At 55.4% G+C, this 21768-nt stretch overlaps 3 protein-coding genes across 12 annotated transcripts; 2 read left to right on the top strand and 1 right to left on the bottom strand.

The window, feature by feature from the left end:
• Positions 1-43: 43 nt before the first annotated feature.
• NCAPH2 (non-SMC condensin II complex subunit H2) lies at positions 44-14145 on the bottom strand. Of its 8 annotated transcripts, XM_081822745.1 has the most exons (21): positions 13914-14145; positions 8840-8941; positions 6213-6268; positions 6019-6103; positions 5873-5941; positions 5666-5745; positions 5440-5573; positions 5107-5187; positions 4509-4639; positions 3719-3781; positions 3343-3409; positions 3032-3139; positions 2886-2939; positions 2657-2727; positions 2487-2577; positions 2326-2397; positions 2157-2212; positions 1975-2076; positions 1732-1881; positions 1502-1666; positions 44-1063 (listed from the first exon to the last, which is right to left on the bottom strand). In XM_081822745.1, exons 1-20 carry the CDS (start codon positions 14019-14021, stop codon positions 1526-1528), a joined length of 1821 nt encoding a protein of 606 aa, XP_081678871.1. In that variant the 5' UTR covers positions 14022-14145; the 3' UTR covers positions 44-1063; positions 1502-1525. The 8 variants fall into 8 exon arrangements, 6 of the variants coding, with proteins under 6 accessions (XP_081678871.1, XP_081678870.1, XP_081678875.1 ...); XM_081822744.1 differs by lacking the exon at positions 44-1063 and having other exon boundaries at positions 1398-1666; XM_081822749.1 differs by lacking the exon at positions 44-1063 and having other exon boundaries at positions 1398-1666; positions 2157-2209.
• On the top strand, positions 427-1255 carry SCO2 (synthesis of cytochrome C oxidase 2). The gene has a single exon (XM_006735376.3). It carries the CDS (start codon positions 427-429, stop codon positions 1225-1227), a length of 801 nt encoding a protein of 266 aa, XP_006735439.1. The 3' UTR covers positions 1228-1255.
• Positions 14146-14263: 118 nt separating the features above from the next.
• On the top strand, positions 14264-18916 carry LMF2 (lipase maturation factor 2). 3 transcript variants are annotated; one of them, XM_081822741.1, is made up of 14 exons: positions 14264-14406; positions 14929-15182; positions 15337-15365; positions 15501-15718; positions 15794-15972; positions 16423-16564; positions 16703-16837; positions 16908-17013; positions 17087-17159; positions 17248-17430; positions 17514-17682; positions 17813-17924; positions 17994-18090; positions 18181-18916. In XM_081822741.1, exons 1-14 carry the CDS (start codon positions 14313-14315, stop codon positions 18478-18480), a joined length of 2091 nt encoding a protein of 696 aa, XP_081678867.1. In that variant the 5' UTR covers positions 14264-14312; the 3' UTR covers positions 18481-18916. The 3 variants fall into 3 exon arrangements, with proteins under 3 accessions (XP_081678867.1, XP_081678868.1, XP_006735452.2); XM_081822742.1 differs by having other exon boundaries at positions 17087-17183; positions 17998-18090; XM_006735389.3 differs by having other exon boundaries at positions 17087-17183.
• Positions 18917-21768: the final 2852 nt, after the last annotated feature.

The following is a 21768-nucleotide window of genomic DNA, read 5'->3' as shown; positions in this document are numbered from 1 at the left end:
GCCGGAGGAGTCCATCCTTGGGGGGTGAGACTAAACTCACCCGCCTCCAAAAACGGTTTATTGCAAACAGATACACATGCTCAGGAACTCAGACAAGGCATGCACTTGGAATGCTTTCAGTCAGCTAAGATGGTGAGGTGCAGGAGTGCTTCCCAGGCCACACAGAGCTGCAGGTGCAGGACCGGGGGCCAGGGTCGGAGAACAGGCATGGGCATTGGGGGGACACCTAAGCTGGAGCTGAGCTTCCATCGGTTGAAGCACTTCTGTGCTCTGCAGAGCACTAAGGGAGCAGCTGCGGTGAGCCTGAGTATGGGCTTGGTCCTTTAGATGGTGTCAAGTCTCCCCAGAGCTACGGGGGTTGACCCAGGAGGCTGAGGCCACTACAGGCCCCTGACACCTGTGCTCTCTTCCAGGAGCATTAGGCCCATGCTGCTGCTGGTTTGGACACCCAAGGCTTGGCATAGGCTCTTTCTTCTCAAGCCCCCAGCTCTCCTTTGGACGCCAGGAGGCGAGGCCCTACACATGAGGTACCGGCTCATGTCAAGGCAGGGCCCTGGAGAGGCGAGCAGGCAGAGCCAGCCCCAGGGCCCTGGGTTTCGGACCAGGCTATTGATCACTGCTTTGTTTGGGGCTGGGCTGGGTGGGGCCTGGCTGGTGGCAAGGGCTGAGAAGGAGCAGCGGAGGCAGCAACAGCGGACAGAGGCCCTGCGCCAGGCAGCCGTGGGCCAGGGTGACTTCAGCCTGCTGGACCACCGGGGACAGGCTCGCTGCAAAGCTGACTTCCGGGGTCAGTGGGTCCTGATGTACTTTGGATTCACTCACTGCCCCGACATCTGCCCAGATGAGCTGGAGAAGCTGGTGCAGGTGGTACAGAAGCTGGAGGCCGAGCCTGGCCTGCCCCCAGTGCAGCCTATCTTCATTACTGTGGACCCCGCACGGGACACCGTCGCAGCCATGGCCCGCTACGTACAGGACTTCCACCCACGGTTGCTGGGTCTGACCGGTTCTGCTGAGCAGGTAGCCCAGGTGAGCCGCAGCTACCGCGTCTACTACAGCGCTGGCCCTAAGGATGAGGACCAGGATTACATTGTGGATCACTCCATCGCCATCTACCTGCTCAGCCCTGACGGCCTCTTCACAGACTACTACGGCCGGGCCAAATCAGCACAGCAGATTGCGGACAGCGTGAGGCGCCACATGGCTGCCTTCCGCAGCGTCCTGCACTGAGTCAGGTCATTAAAGAGGGTGTGATGAAGCTGTGTGCCTGTCCTCTGTCCCAGCAGCCCCAGGAGGCCAAGGCAGGAAAGGGCTCAGGACCTGGTCACTTGCCGAGGGTGTAGGGCATAGGCAGCCCTTTCCCTGCACAGAGCAGGAGTTTAATTTTTTGAAGGGTTAGGTGGGATGGCAATACCATTTTATTGGGCTGGGCCAGCCAGGAAACAAGGGTAGAGTGAGCAAATGCATGCCCAGCACCCATGAGGGATGGACCTCCAGAGCCTACCCCTCAGCCTCAATGCTCCCCAAATCAGGGCTGGGCCATGGAGGGGGCAGCATAGGTCTGGAAGCGCTTGTGGGCCCGCTGGTGCGTGAGTAGTCTCAGGGACATGGTGTCCACGGCCGCCTCCAGCCCCGGCTGCTGGGTGATCTCCACCGTGTAGTCGTTGGCCTGTAGGGATGAAGTGTCAGCCGAATCGGGGACCACTTCCCTCCCAGGCTCCCCAGGCCACTCACCAGCTGCAGGGACGCCAGCATGGAACGACACACCTCGAAGGCAGGCTGGCCAGCAACTAGCTCCGCAAAGGGACACCACTGGTTGAGCTGGCTGAACCTTGAGACTACCTGGTCCCCATAGGTATGGATGTCAAAGGGCACATGCTGTTCCTGCGAGGAGGAGGAGCAAGATCCTGGGGCAAAATCAAGGCAGGCAGCAGGGGAGTCCCTACTTCTCAGCCAGAGCTTGGCCCAACCCCTCACCTGCTCTTGGAGCAGGGGCTGGATAGTGTCCTCCCAGTCCCTGATGCGCTGGCTCAGCTCTGTCTCCTGGACGAACTTCTGAGAGGTGGCGATGAAGAGCTCCTAGGGGAGGACCAGGGAGCTGCCACCTTCTGTGCAGGGGCCCCTCGCCCAGCAGCCCACCTGCTCTAACTCAGACTTACCACATTCCTTCGGACCAGCTCCTCATAGCTCAGGGACACTGGCATGGCCTCTGCTTCTGGAAAAGGGGCAACTATGAGCTGCTGTGGCCACAGGCCACACCCTTTCCTCCCTCCCCTGTCCTCAGAGGCCCCTCGTGACCCCCTGGCCAGCAACCCCCCTCAGACCTACCCAGTTCTGCAGCTTCCCCAGGCTTTGCCTCCTGAGGCTCTGCATACTCCTCAGGCTCTAGAAAGTCATCTGCTGGTAGACAGAGAAGACCCAACAGGAAGCAGGTTTGCTGGCAGCACATGCTGAACCCCCCACCCTGGTCCATCCCAGTAGGCTCCCACCTGCTGTCCCCAGATCCTCCAGGGAGTCCTCCAGCTGGTCCTCCACAGGCCACAGCCCTTCCTCAGGCCTCGGCAGCCACCGCTCGGCCATCTGTGCAGACAGCATCTATGAGGGGCACTGCTGTCCCCACTAGGGGCCATGTGGGGTCCAGACAGTGGCCAGTACTTACCTCCCGCCTCTGAAGCTTCCGGAGAGTCTCCAATTGCTCCTTCACGTGCTTCCAGTACAGGACCTCCATGTCTGCATACAAAGGCCTTGTGAGAGGGGCTCCCATGTCCTGCACAGGCACCCCCAGTCCACCTAGAGCCTTGGGCACCCCCCAGGTCAAGGGGAGGCAGACAGAATATGACACAGCACCACTGTCCCTCAGGAGAGTGTACACACAACTCTGACCTCACCTGCAAAGGACGGGCCCTTTCGCCGGGACCTCCTGCTGTCAGCGTGGTCAGCATCTTCAAGAGAATTTGGTCAGCAGGAACCAAGCCAAGTCCCTGTAGGCTGTACCTGGACCCTCCTGCCCTGGCCCAGCCCCACCACCACTCACAGGCAGCCAGGTACCACTGGTGGAAGTCCTGCAGCTTGGTGGCACCCTTCCTCTTGCGCTTCTGTCCTGGAACCTCCTCCACGCAGGGGGGCACGGAGTAAGGCCTACCTGGGGGCAAATGACTATGTCTCCGAGCACAACTTCGGGCCCTGTGGCAGGTTATGGCATCCACACGCTCTAGGAGCAACTGCACAAGGGAGCACAGCCCCACCAGGCTCCTAATGGGTATAGAGCCCACCCTCATCAACCACCAGTGCTCCAGAGAACCCATCCACAGAAGCCCAAATGAAGGTGACCCTCCACCCAATTACCTTTCTTGAAGGGCTTAGAGTCCAGGGAGTCAAAGGGGTCCAGGCTCTGCCAGGGGTCCGGAGTCTCCTGAGCAGAAAGCACAGCAGACACTGTGGCGGGGGGAGCAGGGGATGTGCACCCTCCCTCAAAAGCCCAGACACTGAGTGCAGTGACGGCCAGAGGATCCAGGACCAAGGGTGACACACCAGGGAGGGAGATGCCCCAGAGCGGCAGAAGAGGTGATTTAATTTCTGGAGAAAGAAAATTCCTTGCAAAAGAAAGCCAGCACAAAGGGCCTCAGGCTAGGAGCCCAGGCATCCAAGGCTCTGAAAGCTAGCAGGAGTGAGGGGTGGGCAGTGGGGCTCTGGCAGGGGGTCTTAGCCCACTGCCCCTCACCTTCATCAGGGGCGCTGGCTCCTCTCGCTCCCGTAGCACGCAGGGACTAGGCTGGGCAGCACTCTGCAAAGAAACAGCCCCAGGATCCCTCTCTCCTCCCCCGCCACCCAAGGCGCAGGCAGCCCAGCAGCTGTGCTCTGGGGTCAGACGTCAAGAACCCCGCAGGGACCCTCTGAGGGCAAACAAAAACTCTAGGAAAAATTTTAGGAGAACATACAACCTAGTAAACTAGTGGTCATGGGGTGCTTTTTTTTTTTCTTTAAAGTATACCAAATATAATAACAATATGATAAACATCATGCATCTACCAATCAAAATTAACAAATGTTAATGTTTTTCCTATGTGCATCAGAGTTTAATAAAAAGATTTCTCAGCTCCAGGCTGAAATACAAAGCTGACCGTTGAGGGTGGAGGGAAGCAGCCAAAGCCTCCAAAGCCCCACCCCCTCCGGCCAGCCTGACCTCAGAAGAGTCAGCTTTGGAAACCAGCTGCCATCCTAGGTGGTAGCCATGAACACCACAGGGCTCAGACCCTTGAACCCCAGCTCCGTTCTGAGGAGCTGCAGCTGTTCTGCTCAGAAAGAGGAATGACGTGATAGGCACTGCCCTAAAGGGCTGGGTGCAAAGCCAGGAGGGTGCACCCACAGCCCTGGTGTGCAAGGACCAGAGGGAAGGAGCAGAGACCTACGGGCCTGGGGGCTAAGCTCACAGGACTGCCTATCCCATGTACATGTGGGGAAGCTTGCCCGGCTGATAGCTCGAGCTTCGCAGGCCTCAGTCAGGGTCCCACCTGCTGCGGGCTCCTGGGTTCCTGGGGCTCCTGAGGGCCCTCGGGGGCTGTGGCTTCAGGGAGCTCTGCTGCCCCCTCTGCATCCTCATCCTCACCACCACCTCCAGGCACTGGGCCTTCTGGAGAGGCACCTGAGCAGGGGAGTAAAAGACCATACAGCAGGTGGGAGGCTGCCCTTGACCAACACCCAGGAGAACCTTTGAGGCCCTTCCTTCACTCAGCCTCATTCATCAGACCCAGAGAAAGTAGCAGGGCATTTCACACTCTTCTCGTCATGCCACTCTGTTTTTTTGGCTCCGTTTCGTTTTTAGCAATTTTTCTCCTGAAATGCTGCCAGCCGTGCTTGCCCAGAGAGGAGGAGTAGGTCCAAACCTCACAGGCCCAAGAATGGTCAGAGGGCAGTCATGAGACCAAGACAGCACAGTGGGCCAAGGTGGGGAGGGAGGTCGAGGCCTAGGCACAAAGAAGCCAGGTTTCCTTTCTCCCCACACCTCATCCCTGGGGTAGCTGAGCACAGCCCCGTGAAGAGCCCCATCCTCCCACCTCCACCTCCACCCCCACCCTCACCCTGCAAGTCCACCACGTCCTCTCTTCTCACCTGGCTCCTGGGAGACGTTGACCACAGGGACAGGACTGCACACAGAGACTTCCATTGGCTGCTCCTCAGCCCTCTCAGGCTCTGGGAAAGATAGGAGATTGGACAGGGTCAGCCCTCCCCCTCCCCCAGGGGGCCCCTCCCAGGGGCTGGGCAGGGAGAGTCAAGATCTGGCACAGGACTCAGGCACCCTGGGTTGAGCCAGCTATGGGCAAAGAGGGAGCAAAGGGGAAGTGAGACCCATCTTCAGTGCAGGTGCCTGGGGAAGGGGGTGCCAGGAGACTGGCAGGCACAGGGGACCCTTCCTTCCCAAGCTCCCCACATCCAAGCCCTCACCCTTCTGATTCCTTGGCATCAGTGTCTCCATGGGGGAGATGCCCACTGGCTCCAACATGAAGGCTCCTCTGGGGTGGGGGGTAGACGTATTCATCCTAAAATCCTTCCGGCTGGCCAGGACCTCCCCCTGACAGCTATGCGGGCAAAACACAGCCACTGCAGAGATCCTTCCCGAGCAGCCCTCTCCCCCTTACCTGACTCCCCTCAGCCAGGCTCAGGCTGGTACCTGCACAGGGGGCTGACATTCTTCTCCATCTCATCAGGGGCCACAAGGGCCATGGGCAGGAGAGGGACGATGAGGACCTCCTGCATGGAGGCCAAGAGTGGGTGAGCCACAGGTCCCGCAGGCCCCAGGTGGGGAACCCATAGGGCATGACACCTTCCAACACCCCCTTCAGCTAAATGCAGCCCCTACAGACAGAGGGGCACTCACACGGGGGGGCAGGTCATTCCTCAGATCCACATTAGCACGGGAGTCAGGGAGGTCATCCAGCGACAGGAACTGTGGGGAGACAGAGCTCAGGAGCAGTGCCTGGCACATGCACAGTGGGCAGTGGCCATGCACCCAAGAAATCTCACCTGGTCCTCCACCTCCTGGGGAGCCGTGGAGCTGGTGTCCCCATTGGCCCCATTTTCCCGCACTGAGGAGAGCTGCTTGGCCCGCCTGAGAGAGAATCAATGCATGGATGTCTGGGAGGCTGCCAGGGCTTCCCCCAAGATGCTCACAGGGCAGACACACAGGCCTCCACCTCCTGGCTCAGACCAGTACTCACTTCTTGCCAGAGATGAAATCGAGAGCCTGGTAGACCAGCGAGTAGAGGTATTCCACCTGGTGACCAGAAGCAGACAGTGAGGAGTGCAAAGAAGTCTACCCCAGATGCTCTATGGCTCTCCCCAGAGCCCTCGCTGTGTACAGAGACAAACCTGTACATGGAAAAGCCCACTGTCCTCTCCAAAACTTCCAGTACACGTTCTGCCAATGTAGCTGCCAGAAAGACTTCTCCAGTCCAACTAGCATGTCTCATCAGTTGTGGTCCTCTCCTCTTCCTCTGTCCCCAGGCAGTCCTGCTTGCCTGCAGGCCCTGCACACCGGCCTGTGTGCGGCCCACTGGCCCATCTCCGTGCTGCTCCCGCCCAGCACCCATAGCTCACTCCTTTCCCTCCCGCAGGTGTGGGCCACCAGTGCCCCACCTCCGGGACCCCACCGTTACAGTGAGGCTCGGGATTTCTGAGATGCTGACCAGCAGGGTGTGCACATGGGCCACCTCTGGGCCATTCCTTCTGGAGTAACAGCGCCCAAGAGCACATGCAACTCTCTCTTCTTGGTCCTGCCTTTTTTTTTTTTCCACGCAACAGATGTTTATTGCACTTCTTTTATGTATGGGGCTTGGCACTAGACACTGGACACAGTGGTGAGCACAACGGAATGGGCCCCGTTTAGCAGGATTAATAAACATTAACTTTTTTAAGCATCTGCCACATATACAGGACTGTGTTCATGCTTCATCCCATCTGGTCTGTCTGAAGTAGGTATCACTGCTGTTCCCATTTCATAGGAGAATAAACTGAGAGAGAGAAAGTCGCCTGGATCAGGGGTAGGTCCAGGATTTGCACGCATAGATGCGTCAATCTCAGGCTGCATGACCTAATCCGCAACCACTAGCTACATGTGGCTTTACCAATTTAAATTTAAGTTAACGAAGTTAGTAAAACTCAAAATTTCTCTGTCACACTAGCCACATTTCAAGGGCTTGGCGGCCACAAGTAACTAGTACTTACCGTCTTTGATGGCTCAGATCACAGAACGTCTGCATCATTTCAGAGAGTCCTGCTGGACACTGATGCCCCACAGCTTCTAGACTTTACTATTAACATGTCTTTGCACTTGCTTTACCACACACCCACGCATCTATCTGTCACCTCACGTCTCGTGCGAAGTTAATTGCAAGCATTCCTTCTTAGGACAAATGCAGAACATAGGAATCTGATTTAATGGGATTATCTGGGACAAAAACCAACAAGATCTTAAACCGTCTTAATAACTTCTGCTGCCCAGAGGTAAATCCACTGTGTCCTCTGCAAGTTAAGCCTGAATGTAGATCACTCACCCTGCCCTAGTTGGAACCCCATTATACACTTCCAAAGGCTTACCTCCTGTGCACTTTTTCTCTTTCTCCCACCCACTAAACTGCGAATTCTGGATCAGCGCTGTCACCCACTTTTCCTTGCTCCTCCACTAGGGGATGGCTAAGCAAGGCTGGAGGAAACTCACACAAAGAGCAAGGTGCACGGAGTCTCCATCAGACTGCCCGTGCTCTCAGTCGGTCTTGTTTTGCGTTCCCCTCAGGAGTATTCCCAACTTTCACCAAATTTCACTCTCCAAATTTCCTACCCAGAAGCTGATTCTCAGCAACTGACTTTTATTCTGTTATGAAAATTGGGGTCCTAGGCAGGAACTCTCCAAATGCCTGTGTCCAACTTCATTACATCAAAACTGACTTCTCCCTCCAGACTCCTGAGATGAGGCCCAGCAACCCACGGCCCTGAGCCACTCCTCAACTATTTCTACCGGGATCTTGTTTCATCTGCTGCCCCACCTGCCCTTTTACCCTTCAGCTCTGTGGTGTTCAATCCTGGCTGTCACTAAGGATGTTTTAAGAAATCCTGATACCTGCCCACTGCCCGGTTCTGATCTCACTAGGCCAGGCAGGGGCTAGCTGGGCATGAGATGGATTACAGCTGGGTGGAGGACCACTGCTTTATTTACTGCCCATCCTTGTCCCTGTAACCTCTCCTACAAGGGGTCATGTGGTGCCTCCTTACCTCTCCCCACCCCACAGTCTCACCCTCCTCTCACTAAAACCCCTGGTGACCTTCTAATTACAGACCCACCAGATGCTTGAAAACCTTTCCTGTGTGGGTCAATTCACTAAATTCAACAATTTTGGTCTTTTTTCTTCCCCTTTAAAAGTCTCCACATCTCTGACTTCTGAACATTTTTTATTTGCCTTTCTCTGACTTTTCCTTCTGGCGGGCACTTCCTAAATACTGGTTTTTCTCAAGATATTCCCTTCGTTCTGCTTTTCCTCTTACTCTACAACATGGTTTCTGGGCTTTGGGACTGCTGACATTTTAGACTAGATAATTCTTTGTTGCGTGGGGCTCTCCTGTACACTGTTGAATATTTAGCATTAGCAGCAGGCCCTGCAGTTATAAATCCAAGTTGGTTCTTCAGTTATAATTGTTCAATTATAAATCCAAGCTGTGTTACAAGGTGGTGAGGAAGAGGGGAGACAGGAGGCACTGGCGAGGCAGGGAACACACAGGGGTGAGCCTGACACCTGCCCCAGCAGGAGAGTGAACCTCAGTCCCATTAGACCAGCAGCCAGGCGGTACCCACCTTCTTACTGTAGACACAAGCAGACCCCTGGATCAACAGCGCTGCCTCAATGAAGTTCATTGTGGTTTTCCCCTCGTCAAAAGAAATGCAGATCTGGTCCAGCTGCAAGACACAACACCAGGGCATTGGGAAGCCAAAATCTGTGTACACTTCTCCGCACAGAGCCCACCCAGCACCCAGCCTGCAGTGCCCACTCATCACAAGGCACCCCTCGAGCACTGACTCTGCTCGGGGCTCTCTGGTTGTCCTTTTTTTTTTTTAATCTTTGGAGGCTAGACACAGTGTTCCAGAAAAGGAGGCCCCTTCAGTATATCAGCCACAATGGCTAGAGCTGCACAGCAGTGCCCTTCCGGAGGCGCTCCACTGAGCCCACCCAAGTCAAGGCCAACTGGGACAAAATCAGGCGGAAAACCCCTCACCCTGAGAGGAGGAAAGGGGAACCTCAGCAGTGCGGAGGACAGACACAAATCGCTGGGGTCTAAATCCTTTGAGCAGAAACTAAGGAAACACTTCCAAATGACTCCTCCTCCCTCCTGTGCAAGCCCTGACCCCCCAGGATTCCCCTGGGCCCCAGCTCCTATCACCTCTTAAGTGTCAGTGGCCCACAGACCATATGCCAACAATCCCCAACCCCATCTACGGCACTGTGCTCCCCTACGCTGCAGGACTGTGCTTAGAGCCTCCCCAAGACAGCTGAATGTCCCTAAGCTTTTTATCTCCAGACTTAACCCAGGGGGTCCCCACAACCTGACCCCTCTCCTGCACGCCTCTCAGCAAACAGCACTCTGAAGCCCCAACATGTTTTTTCAAGCTCTTTGCCTTTGCTTTCCACCTGCCCAGAATGCCCACTCCCAGCTGTCCTGGTGTGAACGCTCCTGCAGTGTGGCCCACATGCCTGGGGCTTCTCACTGCCTTGTTAGGGCCAATTCCAGGCTCTACCTCAGGGCCTGAAGCTGGTGTCCAATAAATGTTTGATGAACAAACAAAATGCTGGCATCAGGGCTAAGCCTGAAAGACAGACACTCCTCAGGCAGATGAAGGGTTAGGGTTAGGAAGAGCAACCACTTCCACAAAGGCAGTTAGCAGACCCGGGATTCAACTATTTAGGAAAATTAGTATTATGCAAACATGTCCAAAGCACAGGGTGTGCTGGGGAGCAAGGTTAGACACTAGGCACTATGGGGGCCCAAAGAAGGGGGAGTCTGGGGGGACACCACCAAGAGGCCAACTCTATTAATTCCTGAAGGACAGAGGAAGTTTTTCAGGTCAGTGGAGGAGCATGACAGTCTGAGAGAGTGCAGAGCATTCCAGAAGTGAAGGGCTTTCCCTGAAAGGATATGAAGAAGAGGGCAGCTGGGTCACCCAGGCCCTGAGCTGCAGAGGTGGCCCTTTCTTCTCAGCCTAGGCTGGCTCACCCACTCGTAGGACCTCACACTCCACGTGCCTTCGAACAATTCCTAAATGCATGCTCCAGGTTGGACCTCCCGTCTAAGCCTAAACCCATTATGTCCAACTGCCTTCTTCAAACACCATTTGGATGTCTTAACCAAAATTCATACTGGACAGGTCCACACTGAACCCTAGATATCCCCCCAACCACCCGTCCACAAACCTGCAAGTCTTAGCTCCTTCCCCCATTCAGTCCATGCCATGTTCCCTGCCATTTCCATGCTCCATGCTAACCCGTCTGCTCCTCTCCACACTGACCACCATTCTTGCTCAGCCAGCCCCACCTCTTGCCTAGACCTTGGCACTAACTGGGTTCTTCCCGCCCTTCACTCCCCTCCAGGCTCCTCTTCACAAGCAGGTGCTTCTCTGAAGACACAAGGCAGATTACATCACTCCACTCAGAACCCTAATTGCTTTCTGCCACTCTTACAAAAAAACCCCAAATCCTAAAGAGAGCCTCGCATGCTAACCAGCTTCCCTCTCCAGTTGTCCACCCTCCCCTACTCGCTGTATAGCGGTCACAAGGGACTCCCTCTCCAGGTCCCCCGTGGAGCCAAGCACTTTCCCACCTCCGAACATCGGAACATTCTTCAGCTCACTTGACTAGCCAACTCCTTTCACCCAAAGTTAGGTCCCCCAGGTAAACTCTTCTTGGAGCCCTCAACTTTTCTTCTGAATCTCTCGTCAGTTTGTTTTTACACAAAGACACAGTGAGGAGGGTGGCCTCTGCTCTGCCACTTATTAGCTAGGACTCTGAGCCCATCTCTTACCCTCTCTGTAGAACTAATACCTGTTCCAACAACTCTGCGTGGTTACTTCCTTAGGATCCATCCTCCCACAAGGGGGAAGCAGGGACTACTGTTTCCTTGCCACTATTTTCTCAGGGTTTAACACGATTCTTGACTATGACAGACACTCAACAACAACGAACAAACCAAGTGATGAAAGAGAATAGCAACATGGTACGATGTGTTAAATTAAAAAAAAAAAAAAAACTTTCTGGTAGCTGCATGGAAAATGAAAAGGAAAATAAAGACAAAACCAGAAGCAGGGAAATCAGGAATTCAAAGGATAGAGAAGGTCTGGAAGAGCAAGCAAGAGAAGCATGAAGGGAGGAGTGGCTTGCTGGCTCAGTCAGTAGAGCATGCAACTCTTCATTTCAGGGCTGTAAATTCAAGCCCCACTCTGGGCTTGGCTTTTTTTTTTTTTTTTTAAATAAAAAAATTTTTAAAAGTCTTTGGATCGCCAGGGTGGCTCAGTTGGTTAAGCGTCAGCTCGGATCATAAACTCAGGGTCATAAGATCAAACCATTCGTCGGGCTCCACACTGAGTATGGAGTCTGCTTGAGATTCTCTCTCTCTCTCCCCCCCTCTGTCCCTCCTCCCTACAGGCTCTCTCTCAAAAAAAAAGAAATTTTTTTAATTAAAGGAAGGAAGGAAGGAAGCAAGCAAGCATGCAGGAAGGGAGCTGACCAAGCTAGGAAGTAGATTTACCAGGCATCACCAAGCACCCTGCTCACTGTGGAAACCTGAACCCATAGTAGCCCCACCCAGCACAATTCTCTGAATTTTCTCAGCAGTCTACATGTCCAAGCAGAGGAGATCAACAGATCAAGTACTCATTCAACAAACACTTACTCTGTTCATACTATATGCCAAGCATTCTATTATGCAAAGGAAACAGAGTATACACATGGTTCCTGCCCTAGCAGAATTTACATTCTAGAGTGGAAAGACCACAAACAAGTGAACAAGTTAAAGAATAGATTGTGATGAACATTCTAAAGCATGTAATTTACTATAGCAGAACTATTTTAGACAGTGTGGTGAGCTGACCTTTAAACTGAGACATAAAGGATGAGGGGATTAGTTATAAAAAGAACTGGACAAAGAATATTCCCCAGTGGGGGCAGAAAATATAAAGACCCTCGGTCAAGAATGAGTTCCAGGGGCACCTCGCTGGCTCAGTCAGTAGAGCATATGACTCTTGATCTCAGGGTTCTGAATTCAAGCCCCAGGCTGGGTGTAGAAATTATTTTAAAAAAATAATAATAACAGTAATAATAAAATAAATTTCCTTAACAAAAAAAAAAAAGAATGAGTTCCAAAGTTGTAGGCTGATTGGCTTGTAAGAACAGGTGGAGAGGAGCCCAAGATGAGGCTAAAACAGTCAGCAAGGCCAGACTCAGAAAAGAAGGTTTGTACTCTATGCTGAGTGCAGGAGAAAGCCCCCGAGGGGTTTAAAACAGGGCACCACTGCAGCTGAATCACACTTGCTACTGGATAGAGCATGAATTGGATGGGGCAAAAAAACAGCTTTAAGGAGCCTAGGAAGGAAGGTTTTACACGAATCTGAGGTAAAGAACAGATGAATTCAAGTGAAATTCTGGTGGTGTAACTGACAGAATTCATGGGTGAACTGGGTGTGAAGCATGGGGTTTCACTAAAGCAGCTCTTAGCTCTCTCTCACCTTTCACTGATCAGTAGTGCTATTTACCAAGATTAGGAAGACTGGGATTTAAGCAAGAGCTCCACTTTTTTTTCTTAAGATTTTATTTATTTATTTGAGAAAGAGCACGAGCAGGGGGAGGGAGCCAGAGGGAGAGGGAGAAGCAGACTCCCCACTGAGCAGGAGCCCAGTCCCGGGCTCGATCCCAGGACCCTGAGATCATGACCTGAGCCAAAGGTAGACGCTTAATGGACTGAGCCACCCAGGCGCCCCAAGAGCTCTGTTTTAATGTATTAAATCTGAGATGCTTGCACAGAACATCTAAGTAGAATGTCAAAAGTGACTAGCTGGACACAGAAAATAAATTCAGAGAAAAGATCTGGGATGGAGTTATAAATCCGAGAGTTATCCTCATACATATAATACTTAAAATCATGGAAATAAGTGAGACTGTTTAGGGGAGATATAGAAAAAGATGGCCCAGGAGCCCAGAGGAGCTCAACACACAGACTGGATAGCAGAGAAAAAGTAAGCAAATGACATGGGAAAAAAATCAGAGCAGGTAAACCTGTTCCAAAAAGAGGGAGTGGTCAGCCCAACAAATGCTGCTGGGCTGAATAAGGTCACATTTCTAGCGTCACTGTTGATAAGATGAGAGCAGTCCAGATGGGCTGCGGAGTGAAAGCGAAGTGCACAAATGGAGCGAACAGCTCATTACAAAGCCGAGACACGGCTGTCAAGTATGAAGAAAGACTAAATGCTGACAAGGAGGAACAGGACAGTAGCCTGAAACGGGTCTGAAAATCCAAGGTAAAAAAATCCCGCTTCACCCGTGATCCAGCTCTCTCAAATACCCAAACATGCACACAAATTCTAGTCTATTGTGTTACACTAGAGAAAAGTGCTAGTCACCGCCCACTAAATCCATTTCACGGCTCACGAACAGGTAGCGACCTGTGATGACAACCCCAGGCTACTTTAACAAGAGATAATTTCAAGAGGCAGAGGTGGAACTGGGGGGAAAAAAAAAGAAACGAGCCTGAGAACGAGTTCGGCCAGAACGCGGACAGACACAGACGAGGAGGCGGGGCGCCGCCGCCCAGCAGCCCCCGGCCCGCCGCCCCGCCTCGCGGCCCCGCCCGCCCGCCCCGCGCCACTCCCCCGGGGCCGCACTCACCTCCTCTAGATACTCGCCCAGCTGGGCCGCCACGTCCACCTCCCAGTTCTTAGTGAGGTCGCGGATGGGCTGCAGCAGGTGGGCGAAGCGCGCCTCCACGTCCTCCATGTCCGGGAGGGGCCGGGGCGGCCCGGGGACCGCAGGGCCGTCTTCGAGGGGAGCCAGCGTCCTCAGCCCGCCACTAGTTCTGGCGCCATTTTGCTGTTCCCGCCCCGGGAAAGGACGTAGCACGCGACGCCGCGCGCACATCTATGACGCACGCGGCCACAGCCGGCGAGGACGCACCCCGACGCCGCGCGCCGCGCGCCGCGCTGGAGGCGGGGCGGAGGCGGGGCGGGGCGGGGCGGGGCGGGGGCAGGCGTCCCAGCGAGCGCGTCTGCCGCCCGCCGCGTAGCGGACATGGCGGGCTCCGGGGTCCCGCGGCAGCTTTTCCTTCAGGGCGTGGCCGCCGTCTTCACGTTCGCCTTCGCGTCCCTCTACATGCAGATCCCGGGTGAGGGCGCCTAGGGTGGGATGCCCCCTAGCCCGCGCCCTCTGTTCGCGCACGTCCCCGCGGACACTCCGCCGAGTGGGGCGGGAGGGGTGGATGGAGTGAGGACCAGGCCTCGGAGCCCGGAGTAGCGGCTTCGGTTCGCGTCCTGCGGGCGGCGGGGGCTTGGGGAGGAAGGGGGGCGTGCTGTGGCCCGTTTCCCGTAGGTTCCGGGGTCTGACCTGGGGCCGGGGGAGAATTCTGAGCGGGGTCGGCCCAGACCTGGCAGGGCAGGTGGGAGAAAAGACAATGAGTGGGAAGAGGGGGGACCTCAGTTCCGCTGGGTGGGAGGCCCTGAGCTGGGGAGTCTGGTAGGCCTCCTGGGGTCTGTTCCGGAAGGGGCTGGGGATCAGCGGGTTCGCATCTGCTTGGCCAGAGTCTGCAGGTCCTGCAGTCCAGACCTCAGGAGGTGGGCCAGGCCCTGCCTGGTGGGGGGAGTCTAGCCTTGGAGGGCAGTGTCCAGGGCCCTGACGTGCCCTCCCACAGGCCTGTATGGTGCCGAGGGCATCCTGCCTGCACGGAGGACGCTGAGGCCACAGGGCAAGGGGCGCTGGCAGCAGCTGTGGGAGACCCCGACGCTGCTGTGGGAGGCTCCGCAACTGGGGCTGGACACCTCGCAGGGCCTGGAGCTGCTGAGTCTGCTGGGCGCCCTGCTGGCCCTGGGCGCGCTGCTTATGCGCAGACTGCGCAACCTCTTCGTCTACCTGCTGCTCTGGGCTGCCTACCTGTCGGCCTGCCAGGCAAGTGGGGGCTGCCTGCTCCCCCCCCACAGCACTGAGACCCATGTCACCAGTTCAGTCCAGCCCCGTCCACCCTGCACCTCGCCCCTGTCTCTGCCTTGCCTGCCTCCACAGACACACACCCCCTGCTCCCTGACAACCCTTCTCCCTGCAGGTGGGCCAGGTGTTTCTTTATTTCCAGTGGTGAGTGACTTCTGGGTGAGGGGTTGTGGGGCGGGGGGGGGGCCAGGGCGGAATATGTTTGCCTCTCCAGGGAGGACCCTCGGGGGGAACAGCCTTGATGGGGAGGGCCTTTTGTGCTCTTCCTTCTCCCCATAGGGATTCCCTGCTGCTGGAGACTGGCTTCCTGGCGGCGCTGGTGGCCCCCTTGAGGCAGCCCCCCCACCATAAGCAGGCCCCCCAGGGCAGGCTGGTAGGGGCCTCACCCCACGAAGGCCTCCCCTTCTGGCTCGTGCGCTGGCTGCTGTTTCGCCTCATGTTTGCCTCGGGTGTGGTCAAGCTGACCAGCCGTTGCCCCGCATGGTGGGGGCTTACTGGTGAGGGTCCCATCCTGAATGTGGGGCAGTGTTGGGGGTTCTGCCTCATGCTGACCACCCACTTACCATCTGCAGCCCTCACCTACCACTATGAAACACAGTGCCTGCCCACACCTGCCTCCTGGTTCGCCCACCACCTGCCAGTCTGGCTGCAGAAACTCTCTGTGGTGGCCACGTTCCTCATCGAGATCGCAGTGCCCCCTCTGTTCTTCGCCCCTCTTCGCCGCCTGCGCTTAGCAGCTTTCTATTCCCAGGTGGGTAGGGGTCTCAGCCATCAGGAAGATAGGCCGTGGCATTTTCAGCGCTGACCGGTGAGTCCCTTTGGGATGGAGGGGCTGCTGCAGGCAGTCAGGAAGGCCTCATGAGCGGAGGCATGAGTTGACTCAGGATGTGAAGACAAGCCTGTGGGGCAGGGCTGTGGCCTCATTGGAAGATGTCAGTCAGGTTAGCCAAGGCAGGTGGGGAAGGGCTGCACGAGACATGCCGAGCTTCAGTTTGCTCCAAGTGATAGGGAGCTATGGAAGGTGGGAGCAGGGGCAGAGAACAGTTGGAGTGGGAGCATAACAGGCCAGGGGGTGATGAGGAGGGGATGGGATGCCTGTAGGAGAGACCCAGGCATGGGGTTCGGAGGGGCTTGGAAGAAGGCTTGGAAGGGCCAGGAAGGGGGTGGACCTCAGGAGCTCTCAGTGCAGACTCTCCTTTAGGTTTTGTTACAAGTCCTGATTATCATCACTGGCAACTATAACTTCTTCAATCTGCTCACCCTGGTGCTCACCACCGCTCTTCTGGATGATGGGCACCTGACTGCTGAGCCTGGCAACAGCCGCTGCAGAAAGAGACCCACTTGTGAGTGTCAGCTTGTCCCAGATAGCCAAGCATGGTCAGCCCAACAGCCCACCAGCAAGTTTCCTTCCCTCCAACACCCCCCAAGTGACCCCTGCTCTAGTTCCGCCCCAGCCGACCTGTGACTCTCTTGCTCGGCAGCCTGGCCCAGGGCACTGCTGGCTATGCTGTCTCTGCTGTTGGAATTTACCGTCTATGGGTTGCTGGCCTACGGCACCGTGCACTGCTTCGGCCTGGAAGTTGACTGGGAGCAGCATGCTGTCCACTCCAGAACCAGTGAGTGCCAGCTGGGGGGCCAGAGGACGGAGGCTGGACCACCCCTCCTCACACCCCTGTTTTTCTGCAGCCTTTACCTTCCACCAGTTTACCCAGTGGCTGAAGATGGTGACCCTGCCAACCATGTGGCTGGGGCTTGCCTCCCTCACCTGGGAACTGCTGAATGCCCTCTGGAGGTGTGTGGTCCAAGGGGGTGGGGTAGAGCTGTGCAGGGCAGGCCTGACAGCACTTGGGTCCCCCGCCCCCCAGGTGGACCCAGGTGCGAGGGTGGCTGAGGAAGCTCTGCACTGCAGTCCAGCTGTTCATCTTTGGCACTGCCACGGTGGCCTTGTTTGTGATCAGCCTGGTGGGTAGCCCTTGGGGGGGGGGGGGCTGGAGGGACAGCACTGAGCTTCTGCCCCCGTCTCCAGGTGCCATACTCCTATATCGAGCCCTCGAGCCACGGGCTCCTCTGGACCGGGGCGCACCGCCTGTTTGGTGCTGTGGAGCACCTGCAGCTGGCTAACTCCTATGGCCTCTTCCGCCGGATGACCGGTCTGGGCGGGCGGCCCGAAGTGGTGCTGGAGGGCAGCTATGACGGGCACCACTGGACGGTAAACGTGCCCGCGGGCCGTGCAGGGCAGGGGGAGGGGTCCCTCCGGTCCAGCGGGTGGTGCTCACGTGCTCTGCCGGGCAGGAGATCGAGTTCATGTACAAGCCCGGGAACGTGAGCCGGCCGCCCCCTGTCGTGGTGCCCCACCAGCCCCGCCTCGACTGGCAGATGTGGTTCGCAGCCCTGGGCCCACACTCTCACAGCCCCTGGTTCACAAGCCTGGTCCTGCGCCTGCTGCAGGGCAAGGACCCTGGTGAGGCCCGGCGGGGAGTTGGAGGGGGGTGGCCCGCAGGACAGTGGCAGGGTCTGGGGGCACGGGGGGTGTGGGCAGGGCAGGCTGGGGCCGAGGGGCCCTGGCTGTGCTGAGCCCCGCTCCCTTGCAGTGATCCGCCTCATCCAGAACGACGTGGCCAGGTACCCTTTCCACAGGCAGCCGCCCACCTACGTGCGGGCCCAGCGCTATAAGTACCAGTTCTCACGTCCTGGGGAGCGGAGGTAAGGCCAGGGTGCTGGGGGTGCTGGGGTCTGGGCTCGGGCGCCCCTGAGCACCCTGCCCTGTTGCAGCCAGTGGTGGCGACGCCAGTGGGTGGAAGAATTCTTCCCGCCAGTGTCCTTGGGGGACCCAACTCTGGACATGCTGCTCAGACAGTTTGGCCTCCAGGTGGGAAGGCGTTAGGGAGGGGGAGGTGGCGGGGGGACCCTCCCCCACAGGGGTGGTGCCCGCGGACCTCCCTCAATCCTACACCCACAGGACAAGAGCCCGCCCCGAGCACGCAGCTCTGGCAACGCCCTGGCCCAGGCCCTCCGCTGGATACGGAAACAGCTGTCTCCCCTGGAGGCTTCCACCTTGCTCTGGGGGCTCCTCGCCGCAGTAGGGGTCATTAGGGTCATGCAGGCCCTGCTGGGGCCCCACCCCGCCCACTCCTCTCCTCTGGCCAAGGAGAAGCACAAGCCAGCCCCCAAGAAGGACTCTGGAGCTGCCAGCAAACAGCCCGCCCCAGCCCCTGACAACTGCAGCAGCAGCTCCCAGACTCCCAGGAGGAAAAAGTAGCTGCGTTGTCAGCCCCGTGTCCAGAGGGGGTCAGGTGCCCACACATCTCTGGCCTCTGAGGCAGGACACAATCCAGCCAGCGTGCCTTAGCCGACTGCCATGACAGATGCAGGTTGGGGTGCTGTTCTCTCGGGCAGGCTTTGGCCATCCTGCTGCTTGGAGCGCACACTCACCCCAAGACACACGCCAACCATGTCCCTCCCCAGCGTACCCCCTGGCCTTGATCCACAAGGCAGGCATGTGACCCAGCTCAGGGTGTTTCCCAGGACATTGTAACCAGGGCTGTGGGAAGCTCTTTCCCTCTGTAAGGAGCCAAGTCTGATGCCCCAACCCCGCCCCTGCACAAGACGGGGTGAGGCGGACCTGCTGAGGAAGCGAGGGAGGGGGAGGCAAGATCCTGGGATCCAGGAACCAATAAAGGCGCCTCTGTGCTTGATCTCGTATCTGATGTCTCCTCCTTCCCACTGCACAGGCCTGAGGACAGTGGGCCTTCCCTGCCTCTGACGGGGGACGCAGTGTGGATGCTGTCCCGCTGATAGGTGACCTGGCTTCTGGGATGCCTTCATTCTCCCCTCCTCAACCTTCCCCCTATAAAACACATAAGGGCATGGTCCAGCACAGCCTGGCCGACCTGTCAGCACCACACATCAAGTCTGTGAGGTGGCCAGCAGTAGAATGTGGGGCCTAGAATCACCTGAGGGCCTGAGAATTCACCAGAACCTGGCCCCTTCCTTTCCTGCCCCTGCTTCCTCGTCTCAGGAAACGACTGAAGGGCCAGGGCACTGGACCTCCCTTGGGCAGGCTGGGTACCACATGAGTGTGCTACGGGGTGTGAGCGGGGAGAGGAAGGAGGAGGCCCTGGGGCGAGGGTGGAGGAGGGAGAACCTATCTGATCACCCAGGAGTGGCAGCGGGTGTTGAGGGCACAACTCCGGTTTCTGTTGGGGTTCTGTGGTCAGTTGGGAGGTCCCTGCCCTCTGTGAGAATTTGTACCGCCTCTCCAGCCCCAACTCTGTCCTCAGCCCCCACCTCTCATGCTCTGATCCCACGGACCCCCAGTCTACCCCAGTGTGCTCGGCTCCTCCCCCAACGTCATTGAACCTCCACCTTGACCGATTCAAACAGAACTCCGAGCTCAGTCTGTGTGCACACACAGCCACACCTGGCTTACACGGACCTGTGACCTGAGCTTTCGGCTGCCTTCAGGTGTGTTCTCACACGTGGATTCAACCACCTGTAAGTTGACTTTTGGTTTAAGACAGCTGTGTATTTAGGGGCGCCTGGGTGACTCAGTCGTTAAACGTCTGCCTTCGGCTCAGGTCATGATCCCGGGGTCCTGGGATCGAGCCCCGCGTTGGGCTCCCTGCTCAGCGGGAAGCCTGCTTCTCCCTCTCCCACTCCCCCTGCTTGTGTTCCCTCTCTCGCTGTGTCTCTCTCTGTCAAATAAATAAATAAAATCTTAAAAAAAAAAAAAAAAAGACAGTTGGGTATTTAAACTTCAACACCGTGTTCTTTTCTTTTTTTTTTAAAGATTTTATTTATTTATTTGAGAGAGAGAGAGAGCACAAGATGGGGGAGCGGGAAAGGGAGAAGCAGACTCCCTGCTGAGCAGGGAGCCCAATGCAGGACTCGATCCCGGGACTCCAGGATCACGACCTGAGCCGAAGGCAGTTGCTTAACCAACTGAGCCAGCCAGGCGCCCCCGTGTTCTTTTTCTTTAGGCTTTTTTTTTGCACGTGAAAACACACTCTTTTATGATTATCAAAGTAATATGTTCACTGCAGAGAATATTTTTTGAAAAACATAGAAAGCAAAATAAGAAGAAAGCAAAACAGGGACGCCTGGGTGGCTCAGTCGGTTAAGCGGCTGCCTTCGGCCCAGGTCATGATCCCAGGGTCCTGGGATCGAGTCCCATATCGGGCTCCTTGCTCAGTAGGGAACCTGCTTCTCCCTCTCTCTCCCTCTGCTTGTGCTCTGTCAAATAAATAAAATCTTTAAAAAAAAGAAAAAAAAAAAAAAGAAGAAAGCAAAACGAGTTCTATTTTTCCCACTTTAAACACACACATATACACACACTCATGCTAAGAAGATATGCATACCAATGTTGGTTTTGTTCTGTAGAACTGAATTTATACTGTATTTGAAGTTGAATCTTGTAATTTTTATGCTTGTACAGCCCATCCTCATCAAGTGACTAAATGGCTATTTCATCCATAATTTCTTCTAGATTCTTAAAGTTTTCTTGTTTACATTTTCCTTTTTAATCCATCTGAAATTAATTTGATCATATTGTGAAACACAAGAACAGTTTTTTTCCCAAGTAGCCAAAATTTTCAGTACTATTTGTTGAATAATGAACCTGTTTCTCATTGATTTTTTATGCTTCTTCTATTGTATAGAATGATATTATGTATATTATCTCAAGGCTAGCTCTTTTGTTCTTTCTTTAGGCTTTTTAATTCAGTTTGTGAATTTCTTGGGTTTTTGTCTCATTTCCTATAACAACTTTTTTTTTTTTTTAGATTTTATTTATTTGAGAGAGCATGCACATGCAGGGGTAGAGGTAGAGGGACAAGCAGACTCCCTGCTGAGCACGGAGCCCAACATGGGCCTCAATCCCAGGACCCTGAGATCATGATCTGAACTGAAATCAAGAGTCTTGGGGCACCTGGGTGGCTCAGTCATTAAGCGTCTGCATTCAGCTCAGGTCATGATCCCAGGGTCCCGGGATCGAGCCCCGCATCGGGCTCCCTGTTCCATGGGGAGTCTGCTTCTCCCTCTCCCACTCCCCCTGCTTGTATTCCCTCTCTTCGCTGTGTCTCTCTCTGTCAAATAAATAAATCTTTAAAAAATAATAAATAAATAAAATCTTTTTTTAAATGCATAATTCAGGGACACCTGGGTGGCTCAGTTGGTTGGGCCTCTGCCTTCAGCTCAGGTTATGATCCCAGGATCCTGGGATCGAGTCCTGCATCAGGCTCCCTGCTCAGCAGAGAGCCTGCTTCTCCTTCTGCCTCTCCGCCTGCTTGTGCCCTCTCTCTGTCTCTCTGTCAAATAAATAAATGAAATATTTTTTTTAAAAGACTATAAAAAATATGTAATTCGGTGGCTGTCAGTGGATTCACAAAGTTGTGCATTCATCACTTTAGTCAATTTTAAGACTTTTTCATCCCCTCAAGAATCCTCGTTCCCGACGACGTGGATGGAACTGGAGGGTAGTATGTTGAGCTAAATAAGTCAGAGAAAGACATGTATCATATGACCTCACTGATATGAGGAATTCTTAATC

This window comes from Leptonychotes weddellii, chromosome 5 (assembly GCF_054177405.1).
Source record: "Leptonychotes weddellii isolate Sample4059 chromosome 5, ASM5417740v2, whole genome shotgun sequence".
NCBI lineage: Eukaryota > Metazoa > Chordata > Mammalia > Carnivora > Phocidae > Leptonychotes > Leptonychotes weddellii.
Note: the sequence above shows the minus strand (reverse complement) of the source record. Positions and strands in the feature narration are given on the sequence as shown.

Coding starts and splice junctions, on each gene's coding strand:
- NCAPH2 (XM_081822745.1), bottom strand. CDS start 14,021: ATGGAGGACGTGGAGGCGCGCTTCGCCCACCTGCTGCAGCCCATCCGC. Junction 3,410..3,718: donor AGCCAGCGCCCCTGATGAAG/GTGAGGGGCAGT, acceptor CTTTCTGCTCAG/GAGACTCCGGACCCCTGGCA. Junction 2,077..2,156: donor AGCTGGTCCGAAGGAATGTG/GTAAGTCTGAGT, acceptor GTCCTCCCCTAG/GAGCTCTTCATCGCCACCTC.
- SCO2 (XM_006735376.3), top strand. CDS start 427: ATGCTGCTGCTGGTTTGGACACCCAAGGCTTGGCATAGGCTCTTTCTT.
- LMF2 (XM_006735389.3), top strand. CDS start 14,313: ATGGCGGGCTCCGGGGTCCCGCGGCAGCTTTTCCTTCAGGGCGTGGCC. Junction 15,973..16,422: donor TAGCAGCTTTCTATTCCCAG/GTGGGTAGGGGT, acceptor ACTCTCCTTTAG/GTTTTGTTACAAGTCCTGAT. Junction 17,184..17,247: donor CCTTGTTTGTGATCAGCCTG/GTGGGTAGCCCT, acceptor CCCCGTCTCCAG/GTGCCATACTCCTATATCGA.